Genomic DNA, 27,432 nt, shown 5'->3' with positions numbered 1-27,432 from the left:
CTTTTATTTCTGGATCATTGACTCTTGCTAAACACCCTGTCCTGTACAACCGTACGGAAATAAATCAAACATTGCCCACTATATACGGCCTCCGCGCTTGATATTCCGGTCCGCCACACCCCCACGTACACAGTTGGTGTCAGAAGTGGGATCCGGAGGCATGGAGGCCGTCGTGCAGAAAATGGCCGAGTCCCAGGAGATGTTGGGAAAGCTGATGGAGAAGTTTTTGAAAACTGCTGAGGAAGATCGGGGGCAACTGCATGACGTCCTCAAGGGCCAAGGGGATGCTCACGACCAGGCTATGGGGAAATTAACGGACGTCCTTGGACAACAACAACAAAGACCCATAACCTCCCTCCCCTCAGTAGTCCTACAAAAGTACGTTCCTGGCGATGATCCGGACTACTTTTTTACGAACTTTGAAAGACTAGCACAGGCCGCCTCCTGGCCAGCCGATCGATGGGGGCAATATTTGGGACCGCTACTAACCGGAGACCTCCAAGCGGCCTATCAGCAAGCCAATATACAAGGCAACACACCCTATGATGACATCAAGAAGTGTATCCTGGAAAGGCTGGGCATAGATGACGAGACCTATAGAGTGAAATTACGCCAAGCCAAGGAAGGGCCCCAAGAAACCCCCAGGGCTCTGTCCTTCCGGATTAAAGATCTCGCCAATCGATGGTTACGCCCCGACACCTCCACAAAGGAGGATATCCTAGCAAAGATATATCTCGAGCAATTCCTGGCATCCCTACATCCGGCCACCCAAAAATGGGTGCGACAACATGCACGACTCACCCTCGACAGCGCGGTGGAGATCGCGAGTGCATACAGCCGAGCCCAAGAAACATCCAGGGGCAGAGATGATCATCCCCACCGAGCGCATATCAATGCAGTCAGACCCCAGCGACCCCCTCCTCCAAGGAAAACGGAGCCGCCTTCCCTGCTGCCACCACCGCTCATATACAGACCACCCACTCCGGGTCCACAGTGTTACAACTGCGGCGGCTATGGACATATAGCACGTGTATGTCCACAGAAAGACGAACCCATGGAGATAGGCCTGGTACAGAACTATGTGTGTGCAACACCCGGGGAAAAACCCCCTCCGTTCCGTTGTCCCGTGTATGTGGACGGACATCCCCTCCTGGCTTTGGCTGACACGGGCTGTCGCCAGAGCGTTCTACGGCCCCAGGACCTACCAACCCCACCCAGACCACCCACAGGAACCGTCGCCATCCAATGCGTACACGGAGACACAAAAAGGTACCCCACCACCCAGGTGCGAGTACGGCACCCAGCTGATCCCGGGACTGAACTCACTGTAGGTCTAATACCAAACCTTCCTGAGCAAGTGATCCTAGGGAGTGACTATGCTGGTCTCCCTAAATTGGTGCACGACACTACAGACTCCCTGAACCAATGGTGGGGAGAAGCACCCTTTTCCGGGGAACAACCGCTGGCTGAAGATCCGACCAAAGCCCGGAAATCCCGTAATCAGAAGAGACAAGAAAAGCGAAACCACACCACCGCCTACCCGGTGGTTCCCGATGTCCATCCTTGGCAAACAGATAGAGAGTTCCGGGCATCGCAACAGGAAGATCCCGTCCTACAAGAGGCCTGGGGAAAGGCCTTAGAACAGGAAGACCCCCTTCACGTATGTCCCTATTTCTTTAAAAAGAACGGACTACTCTATAGAAAAGGGAACCCAAACCAACCACCACAGCTATTGATTCCCGGACCCTTTAGAGAGAAGGTGCTCTTCCTGGCCCACAGCCATCTCCTAGGGGGTCACTTCAGCGACGAAAAAACCAGTTTGTCCATCCTGGAGAAATTTTATTGGCCCGGAGTACATCAGGAGGTCCGACAATATTGTAGAGAGTGCCCAGTCTGTCAGAGAAACAGTAGATATCGTCCCCCCAGGGCTCCCTTACTCCCTCTACCGCTCATTGATATCCCCTTCACCCGGGTTGGAATGGACATCATAGGCCCCTTACTTCCCTCCCGCAGTGGCTGTCGTTATGCCCTAGTTCTGGTGGATTACGCCACTCGCTTCCCTGAGGCAGTGCCCTTACGCCAACCTACAACACAGACCATAGCTAAAGCCCTCATCTCCATATTCTCACGCGTAGGGTTTCCCAGGGAGATCCTTACGGATCAAGGCACTCCGTTCGTCTCATCCCTAATGAAACAAGTATGTTCAAACCTCGGCATAAAACAGATCCGCACGTCCGCCTACCACCCCCAGACAGATGGGTTGGTAGAACGATACAATGCCACCCTGAAGTTAACACTGAAGAAAATGTTGGCCTTAGAGGCAAAGAGGTGGGAGGAGATGTTGCCGTTGGCCTTGTTTGCCATTCGCTGCAAAACTCAGAGCAGCACCGGATATTCTCCCTATGAGTTGCTGTATGGTCGACCACCCCGCACCCTTCTGGACATGGCTCAAGAAGCCTGGGAGGCCGAACCTGACAGAACCCGACCCCTGCCAGAATATGTTGAAAATCTAAAAACACATCTCGCCCAGCTACGTGACATTGTCCGTCAGAATATGGAAAACGCACAAGCTAGCCAGAAACGGCAATATGATAAGGGTACCAAACCACGTTCCTTTAACAATGGGGATCTAGTTCTTCTGATGAGACCGTCATCAGATCACAAACTGTTAGGACAGTGGCAAGGACCCTATGCGATTCTTCGCCAAGTGACCCCGGTCACCTACGAAGTAGAGCTCGATCCTGTTCGAGGCACCACACAGGTGTACCATGTCAATCTTCTTAAAAAATGGGAGGGACCCCGACCCGTCCTATCCACCAACGACATGCCAACCCCTTTCTTATTTGAGTCATGCTTTGACCCCGAGATGACTGAAGAACAGAGACAGAGTCTCCGAGAGGCCCTACAACCCCTACAGAGTGTGTTTTCCTCTTCACCAGGTCACACGACCATCACAGAACACAGCATACACACAGAGCCTGGTAAAATTGTACGGCTTCGACCCTACCGGGTCCCTGAAGCCCGTAGGAACGTGATCAGACAAGAAACCGAACTAATGTTGGGTATGGGGATCATTGAGCCTTCCATCAGTGAATGGAATTCCCCCATAGTTCTAGTGCCTAAGCCTGACGGGTCCGTGAGGTTTTGCATAGACTTCAGGGAGGTAAATAAAATATCTACCTTCGACACTTATCCCCTTCCACGGGTCGATGAGATGGTCGAGAGCATAGGGAAGGCCCGATACATATCTACGTTAGATCTCTGCAAGGGCTACTGGCAGATTCCCCTTAGAACACAAGACCGAAAGAAAACTGCCTTTTCTACCCCAGACGGCCTATTCCAATTCACAGTATTACCTTTTGGGCTACACGGGGCACCCGCCACCTTCCAAAGGGCGATGAACCAAGTGTTAAGACCACACTCAGGGTATGCCGGGGCCTACCTCGACGATATTGTTATCTATAGCAATAGTTGGGCGGAACACCTCGATCACCTCAACAAAGTCGTTAGGTCCCTTGGCTCTTTTGGGTTCACCATTAATCCTGCAAAAACCACGCTAGCGGCTACCTCGGTGAAGTACTTGGGCTACCTCTTAGGAGAAGGAATGATACGTCCACAGGCCAAGAAGGTTGAGGCCATTCAATCCATTCCATTTCCCCAGTCTCGAAAAGACCTCCGGGCATTCCTAGGCCTATTAGGTTATTACCGCAGGTTCATACCCAATTTTTCCCAGACTGCAGCTCCCCTCACTGATCTCCTAAGGAAGTCCACAAAAACAGAAACCCTCCTCAAGAATCCCAACCCTGTTCTACTGTTAGCCTTTTCTCGACTCAAAGCAGCATTAACCTCTAAACCGGTATTGGTCAGTCCGGATTATTCACGGACTTTCCTCCTGCAGACAGACGCCTCAGACCAGGGTTTAGGGGCGGTCCTTTCACAGAAAGACGACAAAGGGAACGAGAACCCCATTTTATACCTGAGCCGTAAACTGTATCCCCGCGAAACCAATTATGCTGTTGTAGAGAAGGAAGCATTGGCCATTAAATGGGCGGTGGAAAGTTTAAGATATTATCTGGAAGGGAGAGAGTTTGTCATCTATACTGACCACGCCCCTCTGGAGTGGATGGCCCGTAATAAAGGACATAATGACCGGGTCCTCCGGTGGTTCCTAGCTCTGCAACCTTACAGATTTCGGACATTGCACCGTAAAGGGACTGAACAGGGCAATGCCGATTTCCTCTCCCGTTATCCCATGGCCCACACCCGTACTAGAAAGACAGCTAGGGGAAGGGGATGTGATACGGCGGCCCCACATACCCGTCACACACCACGGTATTGCAGTCCTTCCCGTACGATAGAGAACCCGGCCAGAGCGTCCGTAGTAGCAGCCCAACCCACCAAATGTCCAACCCTCTGTCCTCTGTTCCAGGACCCAATCAGGGACGACGGAAACACGGAAGCACTACCACATGACCCCGGAAGTACCTCCCCCTCACGTGACCAGGACACTAGAAATACCAGACCCAGGAAACAGTCCGGCGTCGGAGCGAGCTTGTGGCAGGAGACCCCGACTGGAGCGGTGAAGGAGAGGACGAGTGAAGAGGACGAAGAGTGGTCCGAGGATTGGTGGAGTCCACCGGAGGTTGCTGGGGAGCGGCCGCAACTCAACTTGGAGAGTTGCGGCGGAGCGGGTGAGTGATACGGAACCCCTCTGAGAGCACATTAGGTGCAGTGTAAATAACTCCTTTTTATAAAATTGAACTACCCTTTAGTCTCACGTCGTCACTCGGAGCACCGTGTACATATTGTAAAGCACTCCTCCACGTTGTACAGAAACCCTTTAATCCTCACGTCACACCATCCTACACCCCTACTGTTTCTCGATACCCAGCTTGTGTCCATCCCTACCCTAACCCTTCCGACCCCTCCTCACTTTCGCCTTCCTAACCCTCACACTTCCCGGTGCTGGTAACAGGGATTTGACGAGAGAAGTCCGGCAGGACTAACGGCTCCTTTCTTTTCTTTGTTTTCTCCCGGTACCTCCGAGGACACCCCAAGAGTAGAAGACCCGGAGAGCCCGCTGACATCGTTACCGGACCTGGACCCCTCTTCCACCCGTGGAGCTGTACCTTTTATTTCTGGATCATTGACTCTTGCTAAACACCCTGTCCTGTACAACCGTACGGAAATAAATCAAACATTGCCCACTATATACGGCCTCCGCGCTTGATATTCCGGTCCGCCACACCCCCACGTACACAAGGTTATAATGACTCACTGTCTTTCTGTGGCTTTTTGGCCAGACCCCTGGTGCATTATTGACCTCGCCTTTATCTAAATATTCATTGTTTGGAGTTAATTTAGTCATAATATCTTTCTCTGACAAGGTGCATACCCCCACAGAGACACCCACCTTCAGAACCAGTGTTTCTGTAAAGGTGGTTTGCATATCAGTGGCCCCCATTTGAGATTCTTTCAAGGCCACTTAATGTGCTGTCTAAACAAATTACATGTTGGTAGATTGTTACTTTTTCATAATTGTTATTTTTTTACACCCTGTCAGAAGAGGTTGAATGATTTTCTTTGTGCCAAGGCCCATTCAAAATTGCAGGAGCTAAGATCACATCCTGGGACTTGTTGCCACTGTCAATATTAATTTCAAGCTCACAGGTAATTTCATAATGTCTGTAGTTTTACCGCTAATATTACAACATTGTAAGTGTTTACCTGCATGTTTTTAACTGTTTCAATTTCACTTTTTTGCATGACAAAGCTTCTCTCAAGAATTTGTATATTTATACTGATGCTGCTGTCTCTGATCACAAGCTGAGAATCTGAGATCTGCATCCTGATAGCTCATGAGACAGTGGTGCAAGAGAGGAGGCAGATTCACCATCAACTGCATGAATCTTCCTTTGTATCTGAGTTGGCATGCAAGAAGGTGCACAGAAGGGTGACAACTGTGGCGTCCCTGGAGAGTGTTACAGTTTTTGAAACTCGACCAGAAGCCCAATGTAGTCATTCCAAGATTGGACAGTCGATTCTCCACACCATATTTTATTTATATTGATATTCTTTAAAGTGTGTGGTTGTCGCTTGATGTCTGGTAGCCTTTCCATTTGACTGCAGCTTCTGTCAAACTCACTGGAGGCCACCATCAGGGATTCTATTCACATAACGAAGGTAGCTACATCTTGAGATATTGCTGGACGTGAAGCGAAATACACATTGTGATTGAGGAAACAAAAACCCAATGTGGCATGCACCCAAACTCATTTTAATAAACACAGCAAATTTACTCCCAAGGAAGGCAATCTACATCAAATCTTGACCTGCTACTCTTGTTACTGTGGGTGCAGCTGTCTGTTTTTTGTTCATTCTAACCTTGGCTAGTTGACTGTAGAGTGAAGATGGAAGCTGGAATGAATATTCAGTGTTTAAAGATGAGCAAGGCTCAGGTATTACTGTTGGATTGAGGATTGGGACAAAGAATTACTCAAGAAATGTCAAGATGGTTGTGCTGATTGTAATTGGACCAAAGAACAATTATACCAGTGATGTTGATTAGGTTTTGAGCATGAAAAGGTGCTTTTTATGAACTCTTTATTAGGCTTTTTGAAGAATAAAATGTTTACGTGATTTGCTTTTAATTGTGGGATCTATGTATATGCATGACCCTATTCATGGTTAACTGAGCTGAGGTTCATTACAAAAAAAAGTATTAAGGGCCGGTTGAGATTTAAAAAAAAGTGCTTCACTGTACAAAACCAGATGTCCTTTTGGCAAGCTACTGCAGACAGACAGGGAGGTGGGCAGTCTCACGTATTTTTTTATGAAGATAGCTTCTATGTCCTTATATCATTTGTAACTTTCCCAATAGCCCTCCAGTTGGCTTCTTTGCAACGTGTGAGTTTTAAGAACTTCATAGCTCATCTTTTGGTCATGACATTTCTCTTTCTGCTTGTAAATAAGAAAACAAGTTACTTACCTGTAACTTTGGTTCCCCAGTATTGGTAACTTTCATAGATTCCCATGCTTAGTATCATTCCCCGTCGTCAGAATGGGGCCTTAGTAAATAAAAAAAAAAATACCATAGTAATAGGTACAAAAGGGAAAACTAGGCCTAGGCCTCATCTTATTTTGTAGCTTATCAACCTCTTTTTGTATAAAGAGACCAAACTTTCTGCGACAACCAATCAGAAAAGCCTCACCCCTTGGAACCTTCCTGATAGAGCCTCAGAGCCTCAGATTTTCGTAGCCGTTGTGTAACGCAATTATAACATTAAAATAGGCCAAGCTTTCCCAGGGGAGGAGGGTGGGCGCATGGGAATCTATGAAAGTTACCAATACTGGGGAACCAAAGTTACAGCTAAGTAACTTGTTTTCTTGCCCCAGTATTGGAACTTTCATAGATTCCCATGCTTTGTATCAGAATAGCTAGCAGTAAGCCATAAAAGCACATTTTCTTACATGAATAGCATTACATGCTACATAGTTATCCTCACAGGAAACACACCATAAATGTTACCATAGCCAGGAATACAACAAGTGATACAAAATGGGCAATACAGGAAGGAGGGATTGCAGGGAAAGCTCACCTCTCATTGAAAAAGATTTCTCTTGTCAGCCTGTACAACAGCTGCATCATTCTTCATAGAAGAATCCAGGCAGTAGTGTTTCGTGAAGGTGTGGGTACTGCTCCACGTACCTGCCCTACAGATGTCCTTGATAGGGACTCCTGAAAATAGAGCCACTGACGATGCCATAGATCTCGTTAAATGAGCACGAACTCGTCTTTCCAGCGGCTTGCCCCATTCTTGATGGCAAAATTGGATAGCATTGGAAATCCAACATGAGACACTGTGCTTTGACAGCGGAAGTCCCTTCCGCGGAGCACTATAAGAGACAAACAGTTGAGGAGACTTCCTGAAAGGTTTTGTGCGTTCCAGATAACATTTCAGACATCTCTGAACGTCCAAAGAATGTAAAGACCTCTCAGCTAGTGTAGAAGGTCGTGGGAAAAAAGATTTTAAAATTGCCGGCTCATTCAGATGGAACCTTCGGGATGAATTTTGGATTTGTTCTCAGAATCAGAACGTCCTTCTTAAACTGTAGAAACGGTTCTCCAATTGTAAACGCTTGGAGCTCACTTATCCTTCTAGCCGATGTCAAAACTAAGAGAAGAGCCAGCTTCCATGATAGAAATGTAAGGTCCGCCCTATGAATGGGCTCAAAAGGGGTTCTCATCAGATGAGCCAATACAAAATTAAGCTGCCATACTGGTGGAGGAGGCCGGACCCGAGGAAAAACCCTGAAAAGGCCCTTTAGGAACTGTTTCACAATCCTCGCAGAACAAAGAGAAGGACCTGAAGAAGTCCGTCTGTATCTGGAGATGGCTGTCAGCTGTACTTTGATCGAGCCAAACCCGATTTAGCCAGAGAAAGAATATATGGCAAAACCTGATGCGGAGCTGAAGTGTATGGGTGTATGGGTGATGATTCTGACACCAGAGACAGAAACTTTTCCACTTAGCCCGATAGGTCTTATTCGTACTTGGGGCCCTGGCCTGAGACAGAATATCCTTACACTACTTGGTGAGGTTCAGGTTCTGAAATTCTCAGTACTCAGGAGCCACGCTGTCAAGTGGAGTGAGCTCGGATCTGGATGGAGCACCTGACCTTGAGACATCGTCAAGAGAGACGGAACCGGCTGCAGATGAATTGGCAGATCCCGATAAAGTAGAAGGAGTTCTGTGTACCAGAACTGTTGGGGCCACACTGGTGCAATCAAAATCATTCGACAAGGTTCCTCTTTGATCTTCCTGATTAGTCTCGGGATCAGGGGTATTGGTGGAAAGGCGTAGAGAAATGCGCCGCACCAGGCAATTGAAAGCGCATTCCCCAAGGTTCCCGATGGTGATCCCTGCTTGCGTAGAGCTGACATTTGGCGTTCTCTGGAGTCGCAAACAGGTCTATGGTTGCGGTTCCCCAGCATGCGAAGACCTCGTCGAGAATGGCTTGGTCCAATTCCCATTCGTGACTGATCGATCTTTGGCGACTCAACGCATCCGCTGTTGTATTGAGCAGCCCCGTGAGGTGCTCTGCTGTAAGAGCAATGTTGTGGAGAATCGCCCAGTCCCAAATCTCTTAAGCTTCTTTGGAAAGTGTTCGGGATCTCGTCCCGCCTTGCTTGTTTACATAGTGCATGGCCGTCGTGTTGTCCGTGCGGACCAGCACTGCACTATTCTGAATTCGTAGCAGAAATGCCTGTAGGGTCAAGTGAATAGCCTTGAGTTCCAATAGGTTGATGTGGAACCTGCGCTGATCTGTATCCCAATGACCACTCACATGTAGCTCCTGCAGACAGCTCCACAACCTTCTAATGAAGCGTCTGTGGTGAGAACCATGGGAGACGGAGGAAGCGTGAAGGTCAAACCCTCTGAGATGTTGTCCTTTACCAGCCGCACGCTTTTTTCATTGCTGGTGTCACCGTTATCCTGTCGTCGAACGAGCCCTTCGCTTGGTACCACAGCTTGTCCAGCTGCAGCGGGCGCATTCGAAGTCTGCAGTGCGGAATTAATGGTATGCAGGATGATATCGATCCTAGCAGAGACTTGTAAAGACGGACGACAGCGATTTCCTCTTTTGCAAGAGACGAGTTGACAGTACAAGTTTGTTCTGACGTTCTTCCGTCGGAAAAGCTTTGCATTGATCCGTGTCCAGTATAGATCCTAGAAACTTTGCTGACCTGGATGGGCAAAGGATCGATTTCTCCCTGTTGAGTTGCAGGTCCAGGTGGCTGAAAAGTTGGATGCAACTTGAGACTGCCCTGGAAGCTGCTTGAAAGGTCGGAGCTTTTATAAGCCAGTCGTCTAGGTAGGGAAATACTTCTAGAGATTACTTTCTGAGAAATGCTGCTACTGGAGCAAGTACTTTGGTAAATATCTGTGGGGCCGACCTGAGACCAAATGGAAGCACCTTGAATTGAAAATGGCTCTTGCCTACAGTGAAGCGTAGGTATTGCCTGTGAGCTGGATGGATCGGAACATGGAAGTATGCGTCCTCCAGATCCAGTGTCGCCATGTAGTCCCCTTTGTTCAGAAGACGCAGAATATCTTGCAGGGTGACCATCCTGAAGGAAAGTTTTATGAGATAGGTGTTGAGCTCCCGTAGATCTAATATTGGATGCCATTTCTCTTCCGTTTTGCGCACCAGGAAGAACCTGGAATAAAAATCTTTCCCTTTTTGTGAGAGAGGGACCGATTATATTGCCCCCTTGATGAAGAGTTGGTGGGCTTCGAGACGTAAGAGCCGTAGATGTTTTGACTCGCTGGCGCCTGGAGCTCTGGAAGGAGGAAGCTGTTGAAACTCCAAGGTGTGGCCACACCAAATGATATTCAAGACCCACTGGTCTGATGTAATCGCTTTCCAGTTTCTCAGGTAATGAGAGATCCTGCCCCCCACTGATGTTATCAGAGGGGAAGGAACAGTAGAAAGAGCCAGGAGGCCGCTATTGACGCTTAGCATTGTCTCTACCCTGGCGACCTTGAAGGCTTTTGCATTGCTGCCGAGAGAAAGAAGCAGATTGATCTTGCCTCTGAGTATACTGGGGTCTGTAGGACTGCGATGACTGAGAATACGAGGAGTAACGTTGTTGGTATCCTCCTCTGTTGTTAAAATTCTTTCCCCTCGCTCCTCGGAATGGCACTTTACAATGTTGAAGAATGCCTAAGGACTTGGCTGTTTCTGTGTCCTTTTGATATCCTGTAACGCCTCATCGATATGCTTTCCAAAAAGCATGTCACCGTCATAAAGCATATCCGATATCTTGTACTGTACCTCAGGGCGAAACCAGGTCGCCCAAAGCCAGCCTTGTCTCCTAAGGACAGCCGAACCTTCTAGGGCTCTGAAAGGCATCGTCGCTATGTCCATGGCACAGGCAATTATTTCGCCTTCATCCAAGATTTTCCGTGCATCCATTTTAGTAGGCTCCGGTAATTGGTCTATCAACGGAGCCGTATCGCACCACATCTGGCGATCTTAGCGGTCTAGGATCGCCAACGCATTGGAGGCACGAACTAGGAGACTTGACATAGTGGAAAACCTCTTCCCCACATTGTCCAGGCGTCTACCCTCCTTTTCCGGTGGAGAGGTCAGAGGAGCCGCCAGGTTTTTCGACTTCCTTTGGCTGCCTGGGAGATCACGGATTCCGGCCTTGTCTGGCCAACCAGACACGCAGGACTACCATCAGGAGCCCTGTACTTCTTTTCATGTCGCGGTAAGACCGGGATGACGGTTGATGGTGATTGCATAGCTTTCACTCCTTCAGACCACACATGGTCTCTGATGGGAATGGAGCGGATGGATCTTTTGTATTGCTCTTTGAAATCATATAGAAAACAGTCCGTTTGAACTGTAGTAACTGGCAAACCAAACCGTTTGGCAGCCCGCTCCATGAGGTTATGGAAACCACGTATGTCTGCAGGTGGTGAATCCACTGGGTCAGATGAAGGAGAACATGGACCTGGTAGCACATAATCGTCCCATTCTCTATTCGGATTAGGGACCTCCGTCCCATCCCCACTGTCGTCCGAGGAATCATCATCATCCTGAACTGTATGCACCTGAATCGATGGTTGATGAACCTCCTCAGGTTCTGGATTTAGTGGCCAAACCTCCATTATAGTGGGAGGTGGTACAGGAGGAGGAGGCATGTGAATGGTTTCAGGAGGCTGTGAAAGAAACCGCTTCCTGTAGTCCGTGAGCATCATCTGCAGGTCTGATATAAGCGAAGAAGGCATTACCACCATACCTTGCTGGGATTGTTCATGCAGTTTCTCTCTGGGAGGATGTTGACGCACCTCCTCATAATAGCCATCAGAATCCGAGTCCTGATATTTCACCTGGAGCTGCGAAGGACTGTAAGCATCTCCATAAGGACCATTATTGTCTTCATCCTCCTCTGAATTATCCTCATCAAAAAAATCAAAAAGTAAAGCAGGAGGTAAGGGCGTCACCCTTCGCGAGGGCGTCATCTCAGGCGTAATTTGCCGTATTTTTATCACAATCCATACTTTTTCCACCGTCGACGCGGACACTGTCGACGCAACCGTTGTCGACGAGAGCACCGTCGACAGAGAATTAGTCATCGTCGACAAAGGTGTAAGTGTCGACGGCACCGTCGACGAGCTCGTCGTCAATATGAAGGCTGCCGTCATCATAGCCATCGTCGTTGTCGATGTTATCGTCGACACCACGGTCGGCGTCATCCTTGTCGACGTCGAGGATACCAATCTCGTCGACGAGGAAGATAGTCCAATCGTCGACGTTGCAGCTGCCATCGTCAACACCCTCGTCGACGCCACCGTCGACGGTCCAGTCGACGGGGCAGAACTGGCAGTATGATGGATTTTCGTCGTTGTCGTCAACGTACCCGATGATGTCATCGTCAACGAGCGGGTTTTCTTCACGGATTTTGAGTCCTGAGGCATAGAAGCAGGTTTTTTAAAACCTTTTGGTTTCTCTGAAGGCGGAGAAGCCAACGAAGGCTCCTGGGGACCTTTCTGAGTAGAAATCACCTCAGCACTCAATCCCACTTTCTCCTTTACACCTCGGTGAGGAGAGATTAGGGGACCAGAACCACCAGACCGATCAGAGATCTTGTGAGTGAATTTAGAAGGAGGCTCGGTAGAGGTTGAAGGGGATGACCTACCCCTTTTCATTGATCTCCTTGAAGAGGAAGCCGAAGAAGAATTCTCATCATCACTGGAAACGACCTCCTTCCTCGATTTCATCTTTTGGAGCCAGGTCAAAAGACGTTCTTCCCTGTCTCTCAAAGTTTTTGTAGAGAAGGTCCTGCAGATTTTACACTATGTAGCCTTGTGGTCTGGGTACAAGCAATAAATGCAATCTGTATACTTGTCATCTACATGCAGACGCTTTTTAGAGCAAGTAGCACAAGCCTTGAACAAAGCTTTCTTTTCCTTATCAGACATTTTTCAAGAAAAAAGGTTGTCATAAAGTTGTAGAAGAAAAAACTGAGCAAAGCCCAGTGGAGACTCCCTCAGCACAACGTGCAGTAGAAAATCTGAGGCTCTGAGGCTCTCTCAGGAAGGTTCCAAGGGGTTAGGCTCTTCTGATTGGTTGTTACAGAAAGTTTGGTCTCTTTTACAAAAAGAGGTTGATAAGCTACAAAATGAGATGAGGCCTAGGCCTAGTTTTCTCTTTTGTACCTATTACTATAGTATTTTTTGTATTTACAGAGGCGCCCATTCCGACGACGGGGAATGATACAAAGCATGGGAATCTATGAAAGTTCCAATACTGGGGCAAACACATTCCTCTCCATTTGTTGAATTATTTATTTTCTTTATTAAGCTGTGCTTCAATCATGAACTTACAGGATATTTGTTAATTTTTGTTTCTTAACCTATAGGTATCCTGTGCTTCCCCCAATCTCAACTCATTTCAGGCTGTGAGAATAAGTTATTTGTCAGGGGATTAAATTGCATTCTCCAATCACCCCATGGTCCCATAATAAAACAACGAAAGACAACTTAGGAAAGGTGCCTCTGCCTGTAGTAACCGCCGCTTACGCTTGTTGTAAAAAAGAACTTTGATTTGAAATCTGAACACTAACTGAATTACTGTTGCTTTTTTAAAGATATGTATTAACATTGAACCACCGCGCTAATACTCACTGTGATATTGGCCCGACTCACTTCCTGGTAGACACGCCGCTGAGCGCCAATCAGAAAAAAGGGAAGAGGAGCCAAGGCTGACTACGGCTACTAATGCCGGTAGCAGCCCGGGAGCACAGCGGACGCCAAAGGCAAGCCCGTCTGCGCCCGTCCGCGGCAGAGCGGGGCAAGCCACCATGCTCAAGTTACAACCTAATCCGCGGCTAAACTAAAAATGCTCCATTCTAATGAGTTAGCAGTCAATTGCCACACGCATGCTAGGATAAGCAGGAACGGGATAATGAAAATAAGATCCTCGTTTCCAGAACTCAATTATCTCAAATACACTACTAAACACACCGATACTCAGTCTATAAATAAGGAAAAGGCCCTATTGATCATCTATCTAAACACCCGCTCCCTGACTAAACACCAACTAGACATACACAACCTGTTGATGACAGAGAAGCCAGATATCCTATTTCTAACTAAAACCTGGCTGACACAGGACTCCACCCTGGACCTTCTAGCAGCACTACCTAACGAGTTTTACATTCTCCAAGCCTACCGCCCACAGGGTAAAAAGGGAGGGGGAGTGGCAGATACAGTGCATCAAGACCTCAAATTCATGGCACTCACCCCCCTAGACATACCACAAGTAGACAACCTAGTGCTTAAATTAGAATCTGACGTTACCCCACTGGTCTGTGTGTTACTATATAGACCACCACAGAGCATACCACAGTTCCCAAACACTCTGATTTAACAAATGTCACATCTTATAACAAACCATGCGAAAGTACTTATGGTCAGTGACTTCAACTACTGGGCCTATGACCCAGCAGGCGGACCCCACTCAACCGAACTAACAGACCTACTAGCAGGGCTCACCCTCAGTCAACATATCTCCACAGCCACACACCCCAAAGGGCATACATTAGACCAGGTATGGTCTACTAATCTGATTTTAATCAATCTAGAAATTACTCCTTGCATATGGTCTGACCACTATCTCATTAAATTCGCAATAAGTAATCTTACCCGACCTAAAATAGTATTACCTGATCCTGGATCTCTCAGGAGCACTATTGATAAATGCCAATGTTTTGAGACGCTGACCAACACAACTCCATTATCCAATCCTCTATTGATGAAAGCGATAAGACATATCTGACTGGCTGACGATAGCCAGCAACAAACATGCCCCTCTCAGGAAAATACATCGAGCACGTCGCCATGAAGCCCAGAGATGGTTTTCCTCTGAGTTAAAGAAATGAAAACTTGCGTTGCGTCAAGCTGACAGGAAGTGGAGAAATAAATACTTACCTGATGACAAAAGCACTTAGAACTTATAAAAAGACAGTATTGGCGACAAAAAACAAATATTTCTAGTCCCAAATCATCAGCTCCACAAATTGCTCAAAAGATATTTTTGCTATAATTAACGAACTATCCAACCCGGACAGAGTAACATTAAAACCCATTCCCTCGCAATCCCTATGCAAGCATCCCCAGATGCTCGAGTCCTGCATGTCCCACAAAACCCAAGAACTCATACAGGCTGGAACAGTTTCCAGTAATTAATCCAAAAATTCTCATAGACCTACTAGCAAAAGTAAAATCTGGATTTCCGAGGGACTGTTGTCCCCCTTGGATCCTACGGGAAGCACTGCTCTAGGGTTATGTACCAGACTCCTTTAAGGAAGCCGTTGTCATCCTTCTCCTAAAGCAGCCAGGAGCAGACCCAAAAACCCTGACAAACTATCAACCAATCTCACTGCTCCCTTATTTGGCCAAACTACTTGAAGCTCATGTAGCCAAAGCCTATCTGCCTTCCTGGAGCAATCTAAATACCTAGATGTGCACCAAGCAGGCTTCCGCCCAGCTCACTCGACAGAATCAGTTATACTATCAGTATTGGATACCCTGAGAGAAAGGGCGGATGGAGACTTTCCACAAGCCCTGATGCTACTGGATCTCTCCGCTGCCTTTGACACAGTTGACCAAAACATCCTGATCGACCGTGTCAGGGATGCAGGAATCCAAGGAGCAGCCCTCGAATAGACCAGATCCTTCTTAACAAACCGATCTCAAGCAGTCCACCTTGGCTGTTTCACGACCCCCAAGATTAAAACTACTTGTGGAGTTCCCCAGGGTTCCTCACTTTGCCCTCACCTATTCAACCGAAACCTTCTACCCCTTATCCACGCACTGAAAGAAAGGAATGTTCAAACCTTCAACTACACGGATGATTTCCAACTGGTACTCCCCATCAAATCACTTAACCCCTGGAGCTCCCAATTTTGGCCTAAAGAACTGGGACAGCCTCGACTCCATCCACACATTTCAAAACCCTGGGAGTCATAGTCAATAATGACCTCGTCATGAGAACCCAAATAGGATCTGTAATTTCTACTTGCTTCTTCCAACTAAGAAAAATAATGAAAATTAGTTGTTTGTAACACAGGAAGCAAAATTACAGGCAGTCCTTTCCATGGTGATATCCCACATTGACTACGCTCACTCTTTATACTTTGGCATTCTGGCTTACCTCACCCACTGTCTCCAACTGGTTCAGAACCAGGCGGCCAGACTGATTCTTTAGGAAAATAGACGACAACACGTCTCTCCCCTCCTGAAGAGACTGCACTGGCTCCCTATATCCCAGAGATGAGCCTTCAAGATGGGTTGCATTATGTTTAAATCTCTGAATGGCAGAAACCCCAAATTTATCATTAGCTTGATCAAAAGATACAATCCAAACTGCAACCTGAGATCCGCCCAAATGCACCTCCTGATAACACCCTCCTTTAAACAGAAACGCTTTGGCGGATCCGTGTTTTCCACACTATTCCCCAAAGACTGGAACTCCATGCCCCTATCGATCAGATCCTGCGCAGATCTCATGACCTACCGCAAACTTTAAATGGCTATTTAAACAGGCATTTGAATAACATATCACTCCTACACCTTACTGATCAGCGCCAAGAAACCAATCTGGTGTACGTGTGCTATAGAAATTAGGCATAACAAAACATAACATAACAAATAAACAGGTACTGACAATCCTGGATATGAATGGACTTGAAATGATTAAAGCAACAGTACAGAAGGTGATTACTCAAAGTATGGAACTAGAGTGTAACAGACCCATAATAGTCAGTATGAATTACAACGGATTTTTCTAAGTCTGGTACTAAAACGTGATACTATTTATATTTAAATGATTGCAATGACTATCAAATTGTATGAAATATGTAAAGATTATAACTATTAGTGTTATTTATATAGCAGTTTTTTCTCAATAAAGAAAGGGTGTTACCTGTCACATCAAAGTTAGCAGAAATCCAATGTTACGAAATGGAACTTTTGTCTACTATCTGGACATGAATCTGTAGTATTATTACGCCCTCATCTATTACATCGCATTTACAATTGTCCTATGCCTAATCAATAGTTTTAAAGACAGCAGTAGGTACTGCAGCTGAGTTTGCATATTCATCCTGGTGTTGTGTAAGTTTATCTGGTCATTAATGCATGTCAGCCACCCTGCTGGCACAATAACGTGGGCTTCGGCTTTCACTGGTCTTACTTCCCAGTGGAATATGGGGGTCATGTTTTGAGAGGCTGCTGGCTAGTGAGATATCTTCTTCCAGTTTTGGACTAGCTGGCATAGTTGGCACATGTCCATGTGGGATGAAGGAAGCAATCTAATGTAGAAGTAACACATTATGGATTTGATCATTGGAGTCAATTAGTGGGTATCTAGGCCACAGATGATCTATGAAGCAGTTGCGTATACCACTGTGAAAGCGGTTCGTGGTATGAATGGTAAATGTCTAATAATTCTTTCTCAGTGCAATATTGACTTTTCCATGCCTTCTGGAATGAAGCTAATGTCCAGTTGTTCTGGTACCATAGCCCCTTCATCCTCATAACTCTCCTGTTTCTCCACTTAATGAACAGTTTAGATATTTTGGACCTGTCTGTTTTTTTATTGTGAGTAGGCTCTGGCAAGTATTTTGATTGAGGCATTTTGAGTAATTTTAATAGGTGAGACTTGTGTGACCACTGAACAGAGAACATAATAGCCCATGGTAGTAACAGAGTTGTTACTGCTGACTGAACTGAGGTTTTATAGCTTTTGTTGACAAAAAGGACTTTATAACTGTTGCTTGTCAGTGGATGACACCTAGGTCAATACAAAAGTTGTTGTAGTTATTGAGGATGTAGTTGCCAATGTCTTAGCTCTCGCTGAATAGGATGTTGACAAAGTTTTGTTAATTGAAAGTCAGAACCTTCCTGACACCTAATTTGTTGATGATGAAAAAGTTGATAACAAGGAGGAATTCAATAATGGTGGAGTCAAAAACTTGAGTGTTGTTGAGGGTCAAGTTGTTGATGTGATCAACTTCACTGATAAGTTAATTAGCAATAATCTGAGTATCAAGCAGGACAATATTGTGGACTGTGAGCTACAATTGTTCTGTACCAGCAGAAGGTAGACTCATTGAAGAAGAAAACTCAGTTTTTTTAGACTACTGCCACATCCCCTTTCTATTACAATTCCAGATGTTTCCAGTTGCTTAGCTTATCATACGATCAATAACTTGTCACCTGAATAATTTATGCCTTTGAAGGCAACTATGCGCCATACTTGAATTTTTTTAAATGTACAGCATACTAGTATTGTCAACAAATGTCCAATTCCTCTAGCAAGACTGGCTGGACCTGGAAAATAACTTTTCATCTTTTTCAGAAGTCTCAATAATGTTTCTGAAAATATCAAGCACAAGGTAAAAGAAATGCATATTTCGATTGGACCAGCTGCAGAGAGATAAGGACTGAGTGGCATTCTCTGCAGTCTTGCACCTTGGAGTAAGACATCCATACAAAGCACCAGGGTGGAATGTAATTGTATAAAAAAATATCCTTATCTATTTGCAGAAGGTAGCAGTTTGCACAGTAGTTGTTGAAAAGCAGATTACTAAGAAAATTGCAGAGTTTTGTGAGAGTTCTCCTTAATATGAATCATGTACCTGTTACAATGGTAGTCTCAAAGTGAAGTTCAAAGCCTCCCTACTGTCTTGGCTTCCTTGTAGATCAAAGCTAGCTGTAGAATGGTTTTACATTATTCTGTAAAGATTAGTGCATTCTTACACTGACAATTTAACACTTCTATCATTGATTTTCCATCTGATAATTCAAATACTTAAAGTATGTGCATCTATGAAAGACCCAAATGTGGAGAAGGTAAATTTGAGAAGTTACTTACCTGTTATTCTAGTTTTCTTTTACAGGAATCCTCATTATTGTGACGGGAAACACATTATTGTCATTAGCATGGAATAGTCCTGCCCATATGTGGGATCCCGAATACATATAAACATGTGCATGTATATATCTGCTCAATACCTTTATGTAGAATGGAGTGTCACAATCATGAAACTAATTATTAAAAGACTAAAAATTAATACATTTACTTTACTTTTTATAGCATTTGGTTTAATACAATTACGTGTCTATAATCCTAGTGATTTTCCAGTGGAATTTACATAATAGTCATAATCAATCCGTCCACCTTCCAGAACAAGAAGGGTTGCAGCATTTTCTTACATTCAAATAGGATCCTCTTCTTTCCGTAAAAATGGAACTGACTAATTGTCACCTGTGGGGCCTGATAGGATACATCTATTTGTATGTATTTGCATTGCAGCTTATCTGTTAACATTGCCCTTCATTCAATGTCCTTTTCCTTTTAAAAAGGTTTGTGAAACGTTTTCTCTAGTCACTTATATTTATTTACTGAATATTTTATCAAGTTAGATGCTTTTTAAAAATAAAATATGGCCTTTTTAGCCTTTCATATGCTACGCACATTAATGCTCATGACTGTGGCACTCCTTTCTTCAAAAAGTTATTGAGTAGGGGTACATACCTACATGTTCATATATAGTTTTGTTGAAGTGCTTCGGGATTTCCATTGTGAATTGCACTATGTAATGCTTGTATGACTGTTGCTGGGGATTTCCTGGAAGAGAAATGTATGTACAAACAAGTGTGATATTTTGGAGCAGGCATGTAATTCCTAAATGCTACACTATTTGCTCATACTAATCCCATGCACTTCTGGAACCCCCATCCCTGCACAACAAAACTAGCTTGCTAAATGTAGCACTACATTGTCTTATTGTATAAACCAGTAGTAATGAAATATTTGAGTACTCACAGTTGTCATTACAATTGTAAACACTCTGTGCAAAAAGCGATAATAAATCTGATCACTTGATATTACACGAGGCAAGCATGCATATTTGTGCAGCAACTTTTCATGGCTTCTCCATTTCAAAGTCTTTGCAGCTTTCTGTTCAGCCGTTGTTAGTGCAGGAATCAGATCAGGAACTGTTATTAACTGAGAAAAATAAACAACTGAGTTAAAAAATTGTTTTACAGAAGACCCATGTTTCAAATATTTCACTTGCTCTAATTACACGTAAGCCTCACTGAAGTTCTAAGATTCACAAGTGAACATTTGCAGGTTTGGCCTGGTGGAAATTCAGGTAAAAATAATTAATTTGCAATAAAAAACAAGTTACTTACCTGAAGACTGTGGTTCTCCAGTACTGATATCTTGTATAGATTCACATGCTGGAATCTTCCCTGTCATCGAGGAGGGAGTCCCATGGTAATTATAACTAGTAGTGTAAAAAATCGTTCTTCTAGGTCGATTATATTGGTATTTCCCTATAGGACTGAGTAGCAATCCACATCATTTTCTACTTGACTAAAGTCTGACCAATCGAGCAGAGTTTGCATCCTTTCGTGCAGTGACTTCACACCTTAGATTTCTAGGCCTTCTTAGCACGAGTGGTAAAGTTACCCATGCTACATGATAAGAGAAATGGCAATGAGGTGAGTGACTGGAGGGGAAGTAGGTGGGTCGCATGTGAATGTTTGAAAGATATCAATACTGGGGAACCACAGTGTACAGGTAAGTAGCTTGCTTTTATCCAGTATTGAATATTTCAAAGATCGAAATGCTTGCATCTGAATAGCGAGCAGTATACCATTAAAACAACAGAACAGGATGGCATCAATGAATCTGTATCAGGAGGCGGGAATTATACATGAGTGTTTATTCTTACGTTGTGTTAAGAAGAAAATCATATTATGCCATAAATACCAAGGAGCTCAACTTATTTAAAAAGGTTTTGAAGCGCGGCTTGGCCTATGCTTGTTGTTAACAACATTGAGACAATAATGATTGGTAAAAGTATGTGTATTAGACCATGTGGTTGCTCTGAAAATATCCAACAACAGTACTCCTGCGAACAAAGCAGCTGATGTTGCCATGCTTCTGGTAGAGGGTGTTTGTGCTTTGGATGCCAGCGGTTTTAGCTCCTTTTCATGACAGAAAGTGATAACCGCAGATAGCTATTGCACTATTGTTGCTTTCTAATGGGTCTGCCTTTTGTTGGGGGTGTAAAAGCAAATAGAAGTTTATACGATTTTCTGAGGGACTTAGTATGTTCCAAATAAAATGTAGGGCATCTTGTGACATCAAGGGTGTGGAGTGATTTTTCTGCTGCACTCGATGGATTCTGGAAAACAGTCTTTAGGACAATTGGTTCATTTAGCTGAAATTCAATAGATAATTATAGTATGAATTTCGGATTGGTATGCTAGATAACTATTTTTTGGTCGAACTGGTGTAGCAATGCGAAGCATTGCGTCCAGCGAGGTAGCTATTGTTGCCCACTTCCTGGGAATCTGAGACAGGGGATGTGCACGCCCAAGCCCTCGGTGATTTCACCTCGTGGGCGCGCACGCCCAGCCCGGCACCTTGCACATCTCCTATCCCACATTCTCAACAAGTGACTAAAACACACACACACACACAGCCACACTCACGCATGCACACACACGCACAGACACGCAACAGCCACACTCATGCATGCATGCATGCACACACACACACACGCGCAGGCACACACATACACGCTCACACACCCCCCACTCCCCACCACTAACTGGGCTCTTTTGTGACTCCATCATTCAGTCACATCACTGGATTTCTCTCCTCCTGCTCTCTCCCGGGAACACCAGCAGTCCCAGAATCCCTGCTTTCTTCTGGGCTCTCCACTACCAACACCCCTCTGCCTCCAAGGTGCCGCGCTCCGGACGAGCTACGTCACCCCGAGCCTGGCACAGAGGCGGGGCATCTCCCGGAACCTCGCAGGCTCCAAAGAACTTTCCTGCCTATCAAAGCAGAGCCCGCCTCTCTCGCCTGCGTTCCAGGCCTCGCTCGTAGCATACGCACGCCTTCCATCTTTTGGTAGTTCACACTCCACTCTATGCCTTAATCACGTGAAAAACCTAACCATGTGAGTCACAAAGTAAGGATCCGTTTGCTTTTCGGTAATTGACATCATTTAGCACAATATGTTTGTAACAGCCGTTGGCAGCGCTGAAGTGATCCGTTTGTTTTGATTGAGGACGTGGATATGACCCAGCACACTGGAATTGATAAGAGGATGGTTTCGGTTCCAGAAACGAGAACATCGAAACCTAGATAATCCTGGTCGAACGCTAACCAGATAATTTCTGTGCTCTGCTGCCTACGTGTTTCGCATTGCAAAGTTTACTCACGGGAAATAGCATAGTTTTGTCTCATGTGATGAAGCACATTAATGTCACCTTAGTTTCTCCTATCTCGTAATCCTGTAGTTGACTGTGACAGGCTGCTTTTTTCTGATCGCAAAACGAAATATGGTGACCTGATTAAAAGCAGTTTTCTGGGTTTCTAACAGGCATTTTACTCTCGGCCTTTCTGAAAAGTGCTAGCTACCAGGGCCAATTAGGCAGACGCCTAGGGAATAATATACAGTGGGTGTTAGCTCTTCAAATGGAAAAATAAAGAATAACTTTGTAGCCTCTTAATACTGCACGTTTGTAAATTTTCAGTTACCAGCTGATGGTAACGGGACAGTTTTAATTGTTTTTTGTGATGTGAGGCGCTAATATTTCATAATTACCACACCAGATAAGCGATTGTGGTGCAAAAGTGAGCAGTCATTTGGTTACCTTGCGTTTTCACCCATTTTTCGGAAAAAGCTTTGTTCGGTGCATTTTTCTGCACCGCACTCTATTCATTTCCATCAATGTGCCTTAACGACACATACTTTACACCTCTTTGAATGCCACGCTTTTTTGAAAGGCCAATATTTTCTAGCCTGCTTGCCAAGATGTGAGACGGACGCTTTTTGCTCCTTGGTAGAAATATTTTCAAGCTGTCTCCAGAATACAAATGTTTGGTCACTAGTAATCACCACTTTAAGCAAATCATGTCATGGTATACCTATATTCTGGTTGTGCTGTTGTTGTTACCCATAGAAAGGTCACGTCCATGAATTTGTTTAACATAAGTATCACTTGTCGCAACCACAACATCGCTCAGCGCCACCACAGCATCAATCTGTGCAACCATTCAACAACAACTGGTTCAAATATTTTCTCTCAATGTTGCAAGCTTTATTACAAATGTCACAAAAAGGTGTTAATATTTAACTTCTGTTCTTGGATTTTCGTCACAATAAAATACACTGAACATAATCTTCACAAAAGGTATTTATAAAAGTTTAAGCTATTGCCATTATAAATTACAATAACTTTTATTTAAGTGTTAATTATTAAAAAATTAAAAGCCATTTTATTTTTAATATCAATACATCTAAGTCACGTAAATACAACCCAGATTGCATTACAAATGCTATAGGTGTCACATTTGTGAAAGTTACAACTATTGGCATTGTATATGACAAAGCTATTTATTTCGCTATTTTCAAAGCCAACCCATAAATTAAAAAAAATGTAATTTACAATACCAATAGCTCAAAATTTCCTAATGCTAGACCTATTGCATTGCAAATGCTTGTTAGTGAAGTGTATATATGGCTCCTGCACTGTAAATGCATTTATTTCCCTAACACATCTAGCAGATGGTAATATTAGTAAAAACACTGGGTTTTTTTTACTGTGAGGTGTTTGATGTCAACCTTATGGACTGGCTTAAAAGGTTGTTTCATTTGCTGTGCCAGGACTGTGTTCAATTGCCATGTTAATGGTGATTTTTGGATTAGCGAAAAAGCTCTAAACAGTCCCTTGAGAAACTCTTCTATTAATCTATCAAACCAAAGTGAATTTTTATTGCAAGAACGTCTGTATCTTGAGAGCGCCATGAGATGGACTCAGATTGAACTGTAGCAGAGACCAGACTGAGCTAGTGAGAGAAGGTAAGGCAGGACCTGCACAGGCTTGGAAGAAAAAGGATGACAATTGCTGCCTGTGCACCAATTACAAAACGGTCGCCATTTTGCTCTTAGGTCTTGTTTTTAGCTTCTTCTCTAGCTTTTGCTAACATGTTTCTACATTGCTGAGGTAAATCTAGCTAATGGATTCCGAGTTCAGATGTAATACCTGTCAATTGTCCTCTGTATAGTATCCCTGTGACTGGTCTGAGTTGAGCATGTTTCTGTTCTGACATTAGGAGAAGTTCTGTATACCAAAACTGTCTCAGCCACGCTGGAGCTATAAGAATGACCCTCCATGGCTCTTGTTTCAACTTGTGTAGTATGTTTGGGATGACAGGTATAGGCAGGCAAGCAGAAGCAAACATGCCTGTCCAAGACATTTGAAAGCGTGTACCCCCATAATGCCTTGTGTGGGAACCTGCTTGCATATTAAAGGCATTTCTTGTTTTTTGGAATTGCGAGGAGTTCTTGGGAAGGTGTTCCCCATTGCTGAAGATCTTGTTGAGTTGGTTCATTGACAACTCCCACCCATGGCATTCCTGTAAAGACCTGCTTAGCTCTTCCGCCCATGGGTTTCTAGGCCCTGAATGTGCTCAGCCTTCAGGGAAATCTTGTTATGTAGGCACCAGGACCATATTTATTGTGCTTCCTTGGATAGAGGGTGTGATCTCGTACTGCCCTGCTTGTTTCAGTAAAACATTGTGGTCGGTGCGGATTAAAACATCCTACCCTGGTAACCTTGATAGGGAAACTTTGAGTTCCAACTCCACCGCTTTCAGTTCCACAAAGCTGATATGAATCTGACTTTCTTTCAATTAACATTGACATCTAAGCCTTGGAGATGTTCTCCTCATCCCTCCATTAGGGAATCCATTGTCATGATGAGACTCAGAGTCTTGAGTATGACTTTGGACCCTATTGAAATGTTTACATTTTCATCCACCATTGCTTTGCGAACACCATTTCCGACTTTATTTGAAAGATGTAGTCAAATAATCTCTTGTCCTGAGTCCATTGCCAGTCTAGATGTTCCTGTAGCTGTCCCATGTACAACCTGCAGTTTGGTATGAGAGAGAGGCACTACAACATCATTATTTGTAGTTTCTTACTGAAACTGACCTTTATCGTGACAGTGCCAATACCAGTGTGATCATCTTTGACACTATCTCTTTGGTTGGATATACCTTGCATATGGTGGTATCCATGATGGCTCCCAGGAATGATATATTCTTCTGTGGGTTAACATAAGATTTGCCTTTGATTATGTGGAGTCCCAGGTCTTGGATAAGTTGCATGCAAGTCCTTGCAGAATCTTTGGCAACTCTTGATGATTGTGCTTTGATTAGCCAATCATCTAAGTACCGCAATACTTGTTGTCCAATCCATCTGAGATAGGCTGCTACTGGCTCCATGCATTTTGTGAATATTCTTGGGGCAGATTACAAACTGAACAGTAGTACCCTGAATTGGTAGGGTTTGCCTGCCACCACAAACCTAGGATATTCTCTGTGCCTCACATGAATGGGGATATGGAAATATGCGTCCATGAGATCCAGTGATGCCATGTGATCTCCTTTGTTCCAGAAATGAATGATGTCCTGCTGTTGTAAATGAATCTAGGACCCTAGTGTAATTTTCCCGATTCATTCCCTTATATAGGTATAAATTACCCGATCCTTATATAGGCATAGAAATCATTACCATATTTAGACTGAGCCTATGTAGCCCAAATACGGCATGGCTACTTTCACTAAGTTCCGAGAATCAACAACGATTTCTTAGAAAAACCAGCCTTCGGCAGCTAGGGACTTCCCCTTGCCTGAATACTAATGTATCTAGGAAATCATGGAGTTTTCGAAGAACTGAGTCTTCAATGACGTTATTAAGTCTAATCATACGTCAAACTCGGCACCTTAAAAGTATAAATATGCCTACATTTGCCCAGACAAACACACAGTGGTTTGGAGTAGATCGACTACCTACTTGCCTGACGCCCTCCAGCCGCAAGTGCCGAAGGAAGCCGACCCTCCAGCAGACGCACTGAGAGACTCTGTCTTTTCTCCTGCCAAGAAATCCAGCTCCAGTGTTTCCAGGCTACCCTTGCGGGTTGCTGGGAAATCGAGTCCTGAGAGAGAGATACAAGACCTCCTTCATTCTAAACCAAGGTACGGAACTGATTTGACCCTTAGAGAATTCTTGGATAGATTCTTGGCAGAGAAATACTAAACTTAAGCTACTCCTCACTTACTTCCTCCCTTGTACTAGACTTAGGTTAGGTACACTGGGGTAGGTGTATTTTAGAAGCACCAGTTAAGTACTTTTAGTCATTATTTTATCACTGTATGTATTTTATATGTTTTAGGCATTTTATGGCTTAGAAACCATATAATGCTCTTACAGTACTACTTTATAATACTTATCGTATTATATACCTTGTACTTTATAACCAGTATTACGATTGTAGCAGTATATTTCTTATGCATGAGAAAGAAGTCAGTTCAATAAATATTTTTTATTGAAAACGCCTGTCTCTCTATTTTCTCAGCACTTCTGGTGAAACGAAGCATGCACGAATGACTGAGTAAAATAGTTATCTATTGTTTCTGCGACTCTAGAGATTGATTTCTTATTCTTGGGAAACAAAGTTGTCATGTTTATGCGGTTGTTAGAAACTAATCCCTTCTTGTGAATTCAAGAAAGTTTCAAGTGACCTCTGAGCTAGCTGGCATTCACTATTAAGTCTAACATATGCGATAGAGACCTAGTCAACCTCAGTCCTACATCTAACCTGTAGTATATGTTATTCCAATGCGCAGAGCCTATTGGGAATATAGGAACTACACTACACTGCAGTGTGACCATTCGAAAGGATAGCTTCTTGCGATATTTGTTGAACATTCCCAGATCTAACACCAGTTTCCATTTTTCATTCTTTTTCCTCAGAAGAAAAAATTGGAGTAGAAAGTTCTGTGTTAGGAAAGTTGTGGGGCTTCTTCAAATGCCCCTTTGGCAAGTAGGCACTGAATTTCCTCCCTTAACACTTGAAGATGCTGATGAGATCTTCTGAAGAGTAGATGGTATGGGGTTTTCTGGATAAACTCCACGGTGTGACCATACTTTATATTATCCAGAACCCACCTGTCCGAAGAGATATCTGTCCAATTTGTGAAGCAGTTGAAAAGAGTGTTTCTGAAATGAGTTGACAGTGGAGGCAGTGAGGTGATCGATGGTAATTTGTTGTCACTGTTTTCTATAGGAATCTTGTCTGTTTGAGCAGCTGTGGCCCATCTTTTTCCTGTGTGCCTGGAGTAAGCTGAGGCCTGGGAAGGTCTGTAGTGTTGTTAGTGCTGCTGGAGATAACCCTGTGCTTGTTGATGGTATGGTTGGTATCTATAGGGTTGGTATCCAACACAAATGAGAACACAAATGAGTATTGACCTCTTC

The 27,432-nt window shown here is 44.5% G+C and overlaps 2 protein-coding genes across 3 annotated transcripts in view; one reads left to right on the top strand and one right to left on the bottom strand.

The window, feature by feature from the left end:
* The window catches only part of PPP4R4 (protein phosphatase 4 regulatory subunit 4), a 1,899,245-nt gene that overhangs the window by 701,954 nt on the left and 1,169,859 nt on the right, over positions 1 to 27,432 (bottom strand). For both annotated transcript variants that reach the window (XM_086937722.1, XM_086937723.1), the window contains exon 14: positions 19,908 to 20,090. In XM_086937722.1, coding sequence (XP_086793848.1) covers positions 19,908 to 20,090 — 183 coding nt within the window. The remainder of the gene's footprint in view (positions 1 to 19,907; positions 20,091 to 27,432) is intronic.
* LOC147690122 (uncharacterized) lies at positions 161 to 4,699 on the top strand. The gene is made up of 2 exons (XM_086936641.1): positions 161 to 1,660; positions 4,430 to 4,699. Exons 1-2 carry the CDS (start codon positions 161 to 163, stop codon positions 4,697 to 4,699), a joined length of 1,770 nt encoding a protein of 589 aa, XP_086792767.1.

The sequence above is a fragment of the Lissotriton vulgaris genome, chromosome 9 (genome assembly GCF_964263255.1).
Source record: "Lissotriton vulgaris chromosome 9, aLisVul1.2, whole genome shotgun sequence".
Taxonomy (NCBI): domain Eukaryota; kingdom Metazoa; phylum Chordata; class Amphibia; order Caudata; family Salamandridae; genus Lissotriton; species Lissotriton vulgaris.
The sequence above is the reverse complement of the archived record's forward strand: the minus strand, read 5'-3'. Positions and strand labels throughout refer to the sequence as shown.

What these genes read in the sequence shown, in the direction of transcription:
- LOC147690122 (XM_086936641.1), top strand. Translation starts at nt 161, where the DNA reads ATGGAGGCCGTCGTGCAGAAAATGGCCGAGTCCCAGGAGATGTTGGGA. An exon ending in AACAGGAAGACCCCCTTCAC is followed by an intron (nt 1,661 to 4,429) that starts GTATGTCCCTAT and finishes CCTCTGTTCCAG; the next exon opens with GACCCAATCAGGGACGACGG.